We start from the raw sequence: 14,170 nt of genomic DNA, 5'->3' as shown, positions 1-14,170 counted from the left end.
TGCTCCCAGGATCCAGCCCCGTCGCGTCCCAGACCTCAGTTCTGCCGCCCGCTGAGAAGGTGCTTGTCACTCCCCAGTGGAGAGGCGGCGTCACTGGGGAGACAGCTCAGGGCGCTGTCCCGGAGTCCAGTGATGCATTTCTGGGCGCCGTGTGGCCCCACGCAGTTTTGGGGGCGGGTCCTGTCCTCTGACCTCCTCCCCTGCGCTGGGAGGAACGGGGGCAACAGCGGGTTTGTCCACGTTTCCCTCGGTGGAAGGTTTGGGCGAGGAACCCGCAGGGCTGCTCTGAACACAGGCAGCCAGACCCGGCTTGGAAAACCCGCCACGGTGGGTGCTGGCGGCCGAGCCCCTGGGTCTCCGCCACGGAGAACGAGCCAACAGAAGTCTCACCCACACGATTGCCTGATATTTAAACAAAATGAACGTGTTTTCACAATCCCTGAAAACAAATTCCCTGTGAAACCCTCGGTGGGATTCTGAGGGGGCGACGCGGCCTTTCTCACACCCGCGAACTCAGAATGACGGCTCGGACTTGCACGCTTTTCTTGTTCGTTTTGGTCCAAGGGGTCCCCATCCCGCCCACACGAGTACAGCGTGGCTCTGTGATGCGGAGAAACGGCTCACTTCTCTCTGGGCCCAGTGACAGAGAGGGGGTCGGAGGAAGAGATACGTGACCCCCAGCCACCCCGCCGCAACGGGAGACGCGGAGCGTGCGTGGACCTGCAGTCTCATGGGTCCTGCCTCCCGTGAAACCCGAACCCGTTTCATCACGGGGTTGAGCCGGCGATCCCTGCCTCACTGCTAAAGCACGTTTTACGATCTTGTCAGAAGAAATGGTTTCCCTGGGACCATTATAAGCCAATAATTTTACACCTACCTTCCTAAATATCAAGGACATTAACTTGTTAACCGTTTTAGCGTCAAGCCTAATGCACATTTGATACTTAAAACAAATGCCAGGAAACTGTGGGGACTGGAGGGTGGATTTTCCGTCAGTAGCTGATGCTCATGCCGGGGGCTCAGCCTCGGCGGGTTTAGTGGGAAGGGCCCCCCCTGCTTCTCCTGTGCACGGGGGTGGGGGGCGTCCCATCCTTCGGGACAGAATGGGCACGTGGGAGGAAAGTCGGGCTGAACTTGTCAGAACCAGGCTCAGGTCTGTCTGGTTGACGAGGTCCTGGCCCCCAGTCAGCGTGACAGCATTGATAAGTCACCACCCCCCTGACCCCCAGTTCTGCTGCCCGGGCCCGGGGGCTGGCTGGGTGGACCGCAGCGTGTCTGGGCCGCGGTCGAGGGCACTCAGGAGACAGGAGGGCAGGAGCGGCTTTGGGGTGGAAGGGCAGCCAGGTCCCAACAAGGCGGGGAGGCTGCGGGGGTGGGGGGCTGGGAGCGCAGCCGCCTGGGAGGAGCGTGTGGAAGGGGATTCTGAGTGTGTGTGTGTGTGTGTTTGCGTGTGGGCAGTGTGAACGCAGTCGGAGATCACTGACAATCCTTTCTGCTGAAAGACGCATCCTCCCCTCTCGGCAGCACCCAGGCCTCTGGAGCGCTCTGGGACCCGGTGTTGTGATTTGCATCTGTACAGCCTGCCCTGCTGGGGGGCCTGCTGCCCGCTGACCACTCCATCTCCGTTTCCTTCGCCGCCCCTTCCTGGCCCATCTTCCTGAGGGTTTCTCCTTGGATCCTGTCCCCAACCACCCGGTCCCACTTTACTTCAGAGCCTTTGGATCCTCACATGCTTACTCCTTCTCACTCCTTCTTGTTCCCAACCCGACACCTCATACTTCATCACGGTTCCTCCCTTCCCCCAGGCCGCTGCATGGCGTGCACCCCCGTCTCCGTGCTCACTGGCTGTTTGTCCTGGCCTCTCTCCTCCCCTCTCTCCTTGTGGAAACCTCTTCAGCTGTGTGATTCCCTCGCTGGTTCCCCAGGGTCCTCAGGCCACAGGCTGGAGGGCACGGTCCACCTTGGCTGGCACCGGGCACACCAGCCAGCACGGGCCAGCGAGGGAGTCGCCTCCCACCGGGCGATCTCGCCGGCCGGAGGGGCGCTGTCCCGCCGGTATTGATTTGCAGGCGCCATCATATGTGCAAATGCATTCTCCCTGTTCTGCTGTAGGGCCCAGCTTTGAAAATTAGATTGTAAACGTCCCATCCTCCTCGCTTGCATCGTGTGCTCCTGGACATTTTGTGCGTAATTGAAAATGAAAGGCGTAGAAAATTGGACTCATTTAGCTTACCCTACTTGAAACCCATGTAAGGCTGTCTTTACATCCTCGTGGACCTGGTGCTCTTAGGGTGTGTTTGCGAGGTGGGGGGGGATGCTCGTAAGCTGGGGAGATGCTCCCTCTTGTTGCACTTGGTTTTAATGCATTCAGTTTCCCCATGAGCATTGCCCCAAATACAGTTTCTCAGTCAAAGACTGAAAGTGAGAGTTTGCTGTGACGTGTTCTCCGCTGCCACGAGGAGCTTGGGCCAGCTTGCACTGGGGACTGTGGTGGGGAGTCACCACATTCTTCTTTCTGCTTCCAGCCAGCGTGTTCTCCTGTCTGCACCTTGCCCCCTGCAGACAGCAGGTGGGAGTCGGTTGAAACGTGGGCCTTAGCTCTGTGGGACTTTTATGCATGAGCTGGCTTACAGACACTGCTCTCATAGGTACCTGTGTGCACAGGTGGGCCCTGAGGGGGCGCCCCCCCCCCAGTCCTGAATCCCTGCTCTGGTTGATACAAAACCCAGCGATGCCACACAGAGCTGCCTCGCACACCTGTGGTGTGAGTTGGAGGGTCCCTTGCACCTGGAAGGTGCTGTGTTCACAGTAAAGTGACCGTTATGTCTTGGACGCAGGGTGCACGGCCGGCCCCACACTTCCCGGGGACGCCCGAGTGCCCACCCCTGCGCTCAGGCCAGAGCAGGCTGTTCTCCCACGTACTGTTCTCTGCAACAGAGAGACAGCGGCCAGGAGATGAGAGCAAAATCAGATGCACTTCGTGGGGGAGCTAATGAAGAATCTAACAAGCGCTACAGAGAACCCACTGCAGGGTGCAGTCCTCCTGCAACTTGAACTTGAATGGAAGAGACAGGAAAGTAAAACCCCCCAAAACAGCAGCAGCGGGTGAATAAACCCATCAGTAAGGCAATTACAAGATGTTATAAAGGCCTGCAGAGGTGAGGATCAGGGGGAAAATAATCGGGGTGGCGAGCCGCAGGGACTGCAGAGGAAGCGTCCTCTAAGGGGGGAACCTCTAAGGGGGAACCTAAGCTGAGGCTTCTGGGCCCAGAAAACGAGCCCCGCAGAGGCCAGAGGGGAGGGGTGTGCCAGGCAGAGGGTGCGGCAGAGCCCGGTGGCGGCAGGGAGGCCAGACCTGGCACAGATGGGAGCTGGTGAGTTGGCCACACTCATTGGCCACTTTCCAGGGGGAACACCCTGGTGGCGGGCGGGGTGGCAGCGGTGCTGGGCCTGGGACTCTGACGTTGTCAGGACTCTCTCCTTCCCTGTCTTCCGCTGACCTCCGAGCGTCAGCTCCATCCTCACACTGTGAGCTGTGGCCACAGGCAGCTCCCCGCCCTCATTTTCCAGTGTTGGTGCTGGAGGTGGAAGGTCCTCTTCAGTTAGTGCAGAGCTGCAGGCTGCAGGGCAAGGGGCCTGATGGGCTCCTGTCCACGCCCCTTGGTCTGGGACAGGCTCAGCCTGCACGGTGAACGCTGCATGGGATGGCAAAGAGCAGGGGCAGGGTGTGTGTGTGGGGGGTGTTGCGCCCCAGAAGGGAAGGCCGTTGGGCGGCTGAGCCCTCTGCAGGAGGTGTGATGTGCTGTGGGACCAGCCAGCAGGGCCATTGGTGAGGTGGGCCTGTTTCTGCTCCCTCCTGAGAGCGCCTTGGGTGCAAGGAGCGGGCTGCCCTGGGCTGGCGGTTTCCGTAGGGTCGACACAGCTGGAGGGGACAGTGCCTGCAATACGAAAACACCTCAGTGTTGCAGACCTGAGAAGCTTAACCTGGTTGTCGCTCCTTGCCCCTGAGCCCGCTCTGAGTCTTCTGCCAGGTCAGACAGGCAGTCGGGCCCGGACGCTTCGGTGCCCAGTAGTTGCGCACGCAGACTGCACTGGGGGCTGCGTGAATGCTGCCTCTGAACTACAGAGTCCTTCGGTGAAGGTCGTGGGCTGTGCTCCCCGACAGCTGGGCAGCAGTGCCGGGCACTGGGGCAAACTCGGACTTGGGCGTGAGGCCGAACGGGGTCTGCATTTTCTCTTCGCTCCTCCCATGAGCTTCCCTGGGCCTCAGCCTCTGCCTCCTTCTTCTCGGAAGGGACCTGGGCAGCGCCCATGGGAACTGGGTGGGATGAAGCACGCACGTGGAGGCATCCTGTCGGCTGCTGGCGGGAGCTCACTTTCCTTAGCTTAAGAAGGTCAAGTGTGGGTGCAGGCTTTTTCTTATAACGCAAACTGGTGAAGAAAACAGTGTTCCGTTTTAAAAACGAAGTCCCAAATTCTACTCCTATTCTATCAAAATGTATGAGGAGAAGTAAATCATGTCCGTGTGTGTGCACGGCATGTGTGCACGGCATGTGTGCATGTGGATACATGCACACTCACATGTACATGCCCCTGTGTGGCATATGCAGCACATGTGTGTATGGTGTGTTTGTACATGTGTGATGTGTGTGTGTATGCATGTATGCATTGGAAGGAAGTAAGGAGAAAGAATCAAAGAACACTCCCAGGCAAGACAAATAAAGAGACGTTTTGTGGAATTTTTAAACCATTGTCATTGAGTCCGCAGGTCACGACTCTTGCAGTGACAGGTGCTAGAAGGCAGAAAAGCAAAGCTCAGCTCCCTGCACTCAGCTCCCTGCACTCAGCCGGGAGCGCCAGCAGAGGTAGCCACCTCCCCGGGGCCGGAGCAGTTGGCCGGGACGCGTGAGTCGGGGGCTGCCGCGGGAGGCTGCGCGGAACCAACAGCGTCGGCTTTTTTTCCTGACCTGCTCTCCTCACCATGTGCTCGGTTTTTCTTTGTCATTGAATAGTGCTGATGTATTAGGCTGCGCGCTTCAAGGGCACGGGGAGACTGCGTGCAGGAGCAGGTCTGACCAGGAAAGTGAGAATCACTGTATCAGGTGCCGCCCAATGAACTGGCGACAAACACGGCCGGTGGAGTCGGAACCTGGGCTGTGTCTGCTACATAGCGTAAGTGCTCATGGTTCGTTAAGTGTTTTTAAACCTGATGGAGCTTATCTGCTCCTTCCTTGCCTCCTGCCCACGGTCTCTTCCCATCTAAGCCCCACGGTTTCTGCTGAGGTGAGTATCAAGATTGACAAGTCCCCGAGACACGCCCTGGGCTCCCAGGCAGCAGGGCAGGGCTCGCCGAGGGGGCCGCAGCCCCACACCGTTGTGTGGCACATCGGTGGAAGCGGAAGTGCAAACGTAGTTTAGCGTAATTGGTTTGGCTGTCTTTACGGACAACTGAATCCTGTGAGGATGCTCCCGGTTGAAAGGGCTTCCCCTCCCTCTGCCCTTCTGTGCCTCTAGCGACGTGCAGTGGCCAGAATGCAGCCCTCGCACGCACGTCACTCAAAGGAAGAGATCTGCACGGGGGAGTTAATTTCTACCTCTGCTTCCGAGTGGTGTTGGAAGCTCGGAGCCCGTGCTTTGCTTTGCACCAGCCCAGCGTTTCCTGTGGCGCACCCCCACCCCCCCCGCCCCCACCTCGTCTTCCTCGGCTGTGGCTTCATGCACTACATTGAATAAGATGAAGATGTAAGCTTAGGGGAAAATGCTTCGGAAATTATGGGGGAGGTAAAATGATATGACGTTAAATGCCTGATATTCTAAAACACAAACCTTACTTTGTGTGCGACTGCTGTTTTGGATTATCCACGCCTCCTCTGGCTTCAGCCAGCATGGAAAATCCTTTAAGATCCCCACTTCAGTCGTTTCCTCTGGGGGCGTTTTCTAACCCTGTCGCGCTGGGCCGAATCTCTTTCTGCCTCGTTCCCGGAAGGACGGCTGCTTGAAGTTTCTGTCATTGAACTGACCTCCTTGCTTTCGCCACAACTTCATGTGTGCGGCTGTCTGTCAGCAAACCTGGCGTTCTCTGTGCTCAGGGCCCCTCCGCGGCCCCAGGGTGCTAACGCATAGCCCGGCCCGCGGTGGCCGTTGAAGAAACGCTGAGGAATGCAAGAGGGAGAATGCTCACAGCCCCAAAGAGAGGCCTGCTCTTTGTTGCCGTTCATTAATTCTGCAGGGCCCGTACCTGGCCATTTGTCTTCCCTCTGCACATCTCTTATCAGCCACAGAGGGAAGGAGAGAATTAATAGCTCCCTGAACGGTGACCCCGGTGACCAGCGAATGCATGGCTAATTTAGCGGTGGTCTATTTTTCGGTCCCGGCCCCAGATGATTTACAATGACACGTCTGAAGCCTGGGCAGGACTGTGTCCTGTTGGATTTGGGGACCCTCTCTGTAGAGAATTCTGTCTAAATGACCGCCATGTGCAGTGACAGCAAAAAAAATGCTGGAGATAAATCTAAGATGCACATAAAAATGTGTTTGCAAAGCCATGTGAATTTGGCATCTCATTAGGAGGAGTGAATCGATATGAAAATAAGGCCTAGTAAATTATTAATCATTTTCTCATCATTTCCAACTTTGAAATCACCTTGGCCTTAATGTGTGTGTGTATGCATATATATGTATTTATATTTTTATATACCTGCATATATTTATATCTATTTTTGCAGTTCTTGCACAGGGGTCACTTATTTTATGCTGGTATGTCAGTTGCATGCTTCCCTGCAGCTTCCATGCAATTTGATCTTTATTTGCTGAAGGCTGTCCTTTGCAAGCCCGAGTGTTTCCTGTAGCTCCGACTTTCTACAGCACGGTCTGCGGTCTCTCCTGAACTCACTGTGCCTTTGAGGGCCTGCTGCAGTTCGCTGGTGGCTGAAGCTTCACGTGCGTTCACTCAGCGTGTGTTTCCCGGGCTCCTGCTGGAAACGGAAGTTCTGTGTCGCGCGGCAGTGGGCTCTGGTGCGCCCCCTCGCCGGCTGTGTGACTCGGCCGGCCCTCGGTTTTGCCAGCTGTGAAGCGGGATGATAATAGAGCTGCCATGTGGGTATGACTATTGGTCACTGTTCGGGACCGCACCTGACACATGGGCACTGTTCGCTACGTGGGTGTCATTTGTGGTGTCGTGTATGTCCTCACAGTGGATGTCCAGTGCCACGGCAAGATCTCCTGGGTACCACAGGGGCTCATGGCTGATGATGCCATCCTGCCCTTTGGGGTAAAATCTGACTCGTGTGGCCCTTCACATAGCTGATTCCGCTGGTTTTGTGGTCCTATACAACCTCGTTCCATCCCACCTACCAGGACAGTCCAACTGCAAGTTCATTTTTCTATGTTGTTGACTTCCCTGGGGCTTTGTTACACTATATTACTACTGCATCTCCATGCATGCCCTCACCTGAGGATATGTTTTTATTGATTTTAGAGAGAGAGGAAGGGGAAGGGAGGAGTGGGGGAGAGATAGATAGAGAGAAACACTGGTGTGAGAGAGAAACATGGATTGACTGCCTCCCGTATGCACCCCAACTGGGGATCGAACCAGCAACCATTTGGTGTACAGGATGATGCTCCAACCAGCTGGGTCACCCAGCCAGGGCTCTGCACATGGTTTAATCACCCAAATAAACAGAAGTTCTTTCACTGACTCAAACCAAAGAATAATACTAGCTTCAAACATTTCTTGGAATTCTAAAAAGTTTCCTTTGTCTTTCACATCTTCCTCCTGGGAAATTTTACCAATGAGAGTTAATCTTGCCTGTATCGATCCTTGAATAACGATCTTTGAAGTCTGATGACTTATATTTGTAAAGTGAAGTCAGGCCTCACTTGGTACTTACCTTTTTTAAGAACAATCCAATAACATTTGACAAAATCTGTGATTAATGCTGAACTGATGAGTGCCCTTTGGCTTCCACTGTCAAACCTGAGGCCGCCTCGCGAGGACCTCACGATGCTGTCCGCACGCGGTGAGGACGCTGGGGCTGAGGCTCCCAGGAATCACTGCTTCTGTCAGTCCAATGTGGAGCCTGCCTGGGACTTACTCCCTTCCTGTACGGTTATCCCGGCGAATGTTGCTGCCCCCTTATTACCCCAACAAGTGGCACCGAAACCTCGCTAGAGGTTTCCTGCTTCCACTTGACATTCTCCCGTCTTCCTTGTTTACACTGAAAATGGTCCTGCTTGGTAGTTGCTTCCTCAGGCTCACGGGGACAGTTTTGGGATGCTGGTGCCAATGAAGATTTGTCAATGGAACACGTTGTGTGGGCTGGGGTCTGTCCCGCACCCCACCCCATGCGTGTCGACCGAAACAGGGCCCTGGTCCTGAGAGGCCCAGATGGAGACTCTGGGCTGAGAGGCGGGTGGCGTGGCTTCTGCTCTCCACGCGCCACAGCCCTAGTGTCCACGAGCCCTTCAGCATCAATTATCCTCGAGGCTGAAGAGCGGAACCGAAATAATGATAAATACCATAATAACAATAATAACAGTAATTATAGAAATGGCAACAACATCAATAATTACAACCGCCATCTGAGGGAGACGGGTCTGCTGTCGCTGGCTCTTCTGGGCGCTCACATGGACAGCCCATCAGTGACCACCGGGAGAGGAGGACCCTCTCGTTGCTCAGAGGGGGAACAGGGGATCTGAGCTTGCCCCCAATCCACCAAATCTTTTTTTTTTTGAAATCCTCACCCTAAGATATGTTTTTATTGATTTTAGAGGTGGGGGGGGGAGAGAGTGGAGAGAGAGAAGAGAGAGGGAGAAACAGGGGTTGGTTGCCCTCTCCTTTGCACCCCAAGTGGGGATCGAACCCACAACCTAGGTATGTGCCCTGACTGGAAATCAAACCCGGAACCTTTCACTGTACTGGGATGGTGCCCCAAACACCTGAGTTACGGGCCAGGGCCAAATCATTTTATATTAGTAAAGAGCCTCTTTGGTCTGTTGAGCCATAATGGTCGTCTATTCCTTCCACATTCGGTGCCTGCGAGGCACCGAGTTTAGCTCGAGTAGGAGCTGAACTCACAGCTCTGGGAGCCGGGCTATCGCTGTCTCCCTGGCAGGACCCCGGGCCTGTCGTTCTCCAGGGGCAGGGTCTGCCGTCGCTTGCTACCACAGGAAGGGAGTTGTTCCTTGCTCGAATTGTCTTTCCCATTCCCTGCGGCCGAGCTCCCGGCTGCCCGGTGGGAAAGGGGAGAGGCACGGAGCAGACAGTAAGGGGTCCATGCCAGAGCCCGGATGCGCTGCCTTTAGAAGCTCAGGGCAAGGGCGGCTGCAGGCCAGGCCCCGTCCCGCTGTGGAGACGGGGGCATCAGTCACTCCAGGCAGCCACTCCAGCGGGTTCAAGTGTTTTCCAAACACAGGGTCTTGTCATCATCAGCGGCCTGACCGAGAGCCTTCGGCGTCTGGCCTTTAACTGAGTAGTTCGGGCTTTGTTCAAGCTTTGCCTCAACTTCGGGTTCCTGTTTTGCAGAGACCAGCTTGAAGGAGAAGGCTGTGAAGTACATGGATGTGCTCTCGGACAAACTGCGCAGGTAAGGAGAGCGATGCCTTCACTGCGGACGCCACGACGCACCTGGATTCCGTATTCTGACAGTGTTGAGTGAGAGCAAAGGAAAGGGCTAGCCAGCTTCTGTAGTAAGTTAATGAGGGAAAACACGAAAAAAGAGTCCTTTGCATCCTGTAACGGAGGAGGCGGGCATCACACTAACACCCGCCCCCCCCCCCCCCCAGCCCTGCTCTTATAAAAAGTAAATAGAGTGAAATGTTTAAAAGTGTCTGGGGGTGATCACAGATAGTGTCCGTGTTTTCTAAGAAAAAAGAACCTTCTCTGGTTTCTTAGATTCAAGCTGCACGCCACGGTCTGTTTTTCTTTTTCTTGTCGGAAGGGGGTACGTCCTAGGATTCCGACCCAGCTTCTGCGTACTTGGGAACAATATGAGGACGCACATCTTTGGTTCTATTTGGAAGCCTAATTCAAAACCGGCGTGACAATCCCTGGTTGCTTTTGTAAAAAAAATTGTAACCCAATTAGGTATTCAAATGTGAGGAGCGTCAGGGGCCCTCCAGCCCGTCAGGATGTGTCTGGTTTCTGCGGCCGCGTCCTCTTGAGAGTAAAGCCCGGCCACCAGGACCTGCTTCTCATTAAGGAAACGAGTCTAAGCATGTAAGGTGTGCCTCGGTCTCCCCGAGCGGCGTCCAGCTTCGTGGAGACTGTTTTGCTACTGCTTTGGAAATTGTTAAATAACTCTTTATGTAGGCTGTGCCTTAGACCTTTGCTGAGACAATGCCGTCCGATGAAATATCGCTCCTTCCTTCCGAGGTGTCGAGCGGGCTGCCCTGCTGAGCTCTGCTCTGCTCTGCAGGGCAGGCAAGGTGCTGCAGGGTCTATTCTAATGCTTGGAAAGCAAGTCCTTCTGACCGCTGGCCGGTACCTCCCTGCCTTGGCGCCCCAGACGTGGGGAGGGCCCTGGAGACGGGTGGCTCCAAAGGCGGTCAGTGGAGACGGTGGGGTAAGAGGTGTCCGCTAAGGAAGTGCCTCTCTTCCTTGGAAAGTAGGAGCTCACCTGGGCCAGGTGCACTGCTCTGAGTCTGTGTCCGCCTTTCCCATTCTGAGGCACATGTCTGCATGTCCCTGTAGATCTTAACTCTGACCCCCATTTTGGAGCCATAAGCACCGTACGCCCCCTGCGTACGGTGTTGCTGGGTGTTCCACGGGGTTGCTGGGTAGCAGGTTGAGGCTCGAAGAGCTTGGGCATTATCACCTACCTGCCTTCAGGTGCACGTTCACCTTTCATTTCCCGTGCTGTAAGCGTGAAGGACAGGCACGGCCTTCGGGTCAGTGTTTGGGTTTTGTTAAACCCTGAACTTGGAGCACTTTCGGAGCTGACAGTCAGCCCGCCTCGATTCCCTTGGCCTCGAGCTTCTTCCGATCCTCGCCGGCCTTACCGTCTGAACCAAAGGAACCGCCAGGCCCAGGGCTGCGCCTCTTCCCTCTCAGCAGCTCCTCCTGCTGGGTGTCCAGCCGTGACCTTGAGCCTGGTCCACCACCCTCGCACCATGGGCTCACGCTCTCTCCCTCCCCTCGTCTCCCGCCTAGAGTCAGTTACCGAGTCCTGCCGGTCTGCCCCTTCGTGTCCTCATGCCTGCACCCCGTGCTCGGTGGGCCTGTGTTCTCTCACGAGGAGCGGGAATAGCTGCTCTTTATGTTTCCTGCCTGCAGTGTTGCCCTTTCTCCGGCTGGTCTGCAGTGCGCATCTGAAAATGCCCATCCCCGCCAGCCACTGCACATCCCCACCGGCCTGAGGAGGAGGTCTGGGCGCCTTCCCGCGGCTCGTGGCTTTCTTCCGTGTGACCTCTGTGTGTCCTTCAGCGTCATCCATCGCCGCCCGGCTCCAGTGGTCCCAACGCTCTTGTGTTTCTCAATGCCGCTGTGTTTTTTCTGTGTTTCCTTCTAATTCAGAAGGAACTGGGCCGGAGATATAATCCAGGGGGATGTTAGGTTGCACCATGGGAAATTACTGATATTAGACCTTTTTGGATATAGAAAAACGGCAATTTCATGTGGTTCAACCCATCATGTGGGAGTTAGAAGCAACCTGCAGGAAAGTCTGCTTCCCTGTGGCACTGGCCTGTGCCCGGGTGCGCTCGCTCTCCCACCCACCCCCTTTACACGGGCCCTGCTGGGCCCTCGCAGCTCCGCCCAGGCAGCCTTGCATCTGTCTAAGCCCTTTTCATCCTTCACGTTTGGGATGCCTCCTCTTTGAAGGCCCCCATGACTCCCTGAGCCTGTGTAATGAGCTTGCGCTGAGTTGTTCTCCTCGCTGTTGAAGGGCTTCAGGTCAGGCAAGGGAGGCGGCGTCTGTCCCGCCCAGATGCATCCTCAGTGATTGGACAGTGCTGCACAGTGTTATGGGGTGCCCGTCAAGTGTGTGCTGAATGAATGTTTACATAAATGAACCAGCGAATGCCACGAACTCAGAGACCCCCAGTCTCCTCTCCCACCACCGTCCGCCTGTCTCGCTGCCTCTCCAGCTGTGCGGATGTGCGGCTCAGACGTTCATTCCTGGGGGTCCCTTGGCAGAGTCTCAGTGACCGGGAGGTAGCCGGCCCACCCTACAGCCGTCTCCCTGAGGGCTCTCTCCGTTGCTCGGCCAGGCTGCAGGAGGCCTGGCTGTGGCTGCTTTGAGCCAGTGTGGTAGATGCACTGGGATGGAGAGGAGGAAAAGCAGCTCCCCTCCGTAGCCTCTCCGGCAGCAGGCGGAGAAGCAGGCACAGGGTGCGCGCGCCTTGGGGTGCATGCAGGCAGTTCTCTGGGTGCCTCAGTGCAGGAGGCCAGGCCGGATATGGGCAGGGGTGGGAACAGCCAGGGGCTCCCTCCTGAGATAGCCCTGTCCTCCCCGCAGGCCTGAGCAGTGCCGGCTGCAGTATCCGGTCCCAGGCCCAGTTCCTTCCAAGAGAAACAACTTCTTTGAAACACAGGAACTGCTTTTAGCACCTGGTGCAGTTCGCAGCATAGTTGACAGCCCAATTAATATTGCAAGACGCCGACTAAAGCGAGGTGATAGACGCGGAGGAAAAGCTTGGCTGTTTGCTCCTGCTGTCGGGAGCATCGCTTGGCCTCCCGGGGGTTCAGGAGGAAAGGAACGAGAGCTGAGCGGGTCGTGCGTGTTCCCTCGGAAGGTTGCAGAAGACACGCTTTGCTGTCTGCACTCCAGGGAGACCTGGATCTGGCCAGTCGTGGTTTTGGAGATGAATGGACCCGACAGGAGTAACTTTGTTCCTATCTCGAAGTGCGCCGAGACTGGAGACCCAAGTGCTGAGAGCACTGGAGAGGGCTCCGCGCCCCACCCTCTCCCAGCCAAGTCAGAGGAGTCGGACAGTTGGGGTGGTCTGATGCCGGCAGCGCTTCAGAGGGGTGTCCCGTGAAGTGCAAACCAAAAGGGGGGCCAGTAGCAAAGGGGGGCTCTTAGTACCTGTTTCAGCTAGATTTGCCTTTTAATAATCCAAATTATGCATTTAAATCCGATTCAGGAATTTTTTTTCAAAACCTATATTTGAAAGCCATAATTCTACTTACTATCAAATAATGTTAAAGCTGCCAAATATTTGGTGGGCTTAAAAGTATCTCAGTTACATTATTTTACATACTCAGGATACCTATTCAGTCGAGCATAATTGTAAATAGGTGAATAGTAAAATTCTGAATTGATAAGTTATACTCATAACTCTTTATTGCATAAAACATACATGAGAATAAGTCTAGATGTAGATATACATGTATAAACATATATAGATATACTGTATATATACATATATAAACACACACAGTTGCAATGGAAAATAAACACATTTCATTCTATTTGAAAATTCCTGTTAGTAACGATGCATTGCATGGATCAGGGAGTAGCCGTGTCTCCTTTAGTGTCTAACTACGGCTGGGGAGAGACTTGGGAGCTGGCGAGAGGCTGGCTTCCTAGCTCTCTGTGCCAGTGAGAGGCAGGGAAACAGCAAAACTTGGGCAGGTACGCCTTGTTCTCAAGAAGATAATGGACCGATAAAAAAAATCTGAGTTGTAAGTTAGATGCAAGAAGATACGTTCCAGCTCGCCCTCTACAAAGGGGAGAGGCACTTTGTGGCTTCGTCTCCCCCACCTGTTTCAGGGGCAGCCCTCCTTCCCCACATCTGTAGCTCGTTACAGAATCTCACAGCCTCCTGGCCTCGCCCCACTTCTCTCCACCCGTCTCTGCAACCGGGAGACTGTATTCCTGCCCGCTCACGGTCCTCCCAGGCGCCCTTCCCGCCCGGCATGAGTGCCTCACCTACACTCTCGGTCTTCCAGACTGTGCAAGGTCGTTGTGAAGTTCCTGGGCACCTGGGACAACCCATTTTCAACCCCCGTTGAACCTGTTTCAAAAGCTGTTGCGGGAAATGAATGTGAGAAGTGGGAGCCTGCTGACGAGCACCTGGCTGCCGTGGGAGCCCTGCCCCCCTGGGCGCGAAGGAAAGGAAAGCAGAGGCCACTCGTTTCTCCTGTTTTTACGTTGTTGTTTTGTCGCTGACAAAGGCCTTCCTCCTCTCCCTCCTGACATGTCTTCAAGCACGCTACTGCTTCCCCCAG

General features: G+C 55.2%; 1 protein-coding gene across 1 annotated transcript in view; it reads left to right on the top strand.

Annotated features, from left to right (window-relative positions):
• The window catches only part of DISC1 (DISC1 scaffold protein), a 261,128-nt gene that overhangs the window by 188,662 nt on the left and 58,296 nt on the right, over positions 1-14,170 (top strand). Inside the window, exon 10 of the mRNA XM_036016158.1 lies at positions 9,524-9,584. Coding sequence (XP_035872051.1) covers positions 9,524-9,584 — 61 coding nt within the window. The remainder of the gene's footprint in view (positions 1-9,523; positions 9,585-14,170) is intronic.

Source organism: Phyllostomus discolor, chromosome 15, assembly GCF_004126475.2.
Source record: "Phyllostomus discolor isolate MPI-MPIP mPhyDis1 chromosome 15, mPhyDis1.pri.v3, whole genome shotgun sequence".
In the NCBI taxonomy this organism is placed as follows: Eukaryota; Metazoa; Chordata; class Mammalia; order Chiroptera; family Phyllostomidae; genus Phyllostomus; species Phyllostomus discolor.
Note: the sequence above shows the minus strand (reverse complement) of the source record. Positions and strands in the feature narration are given on the sequence as shown.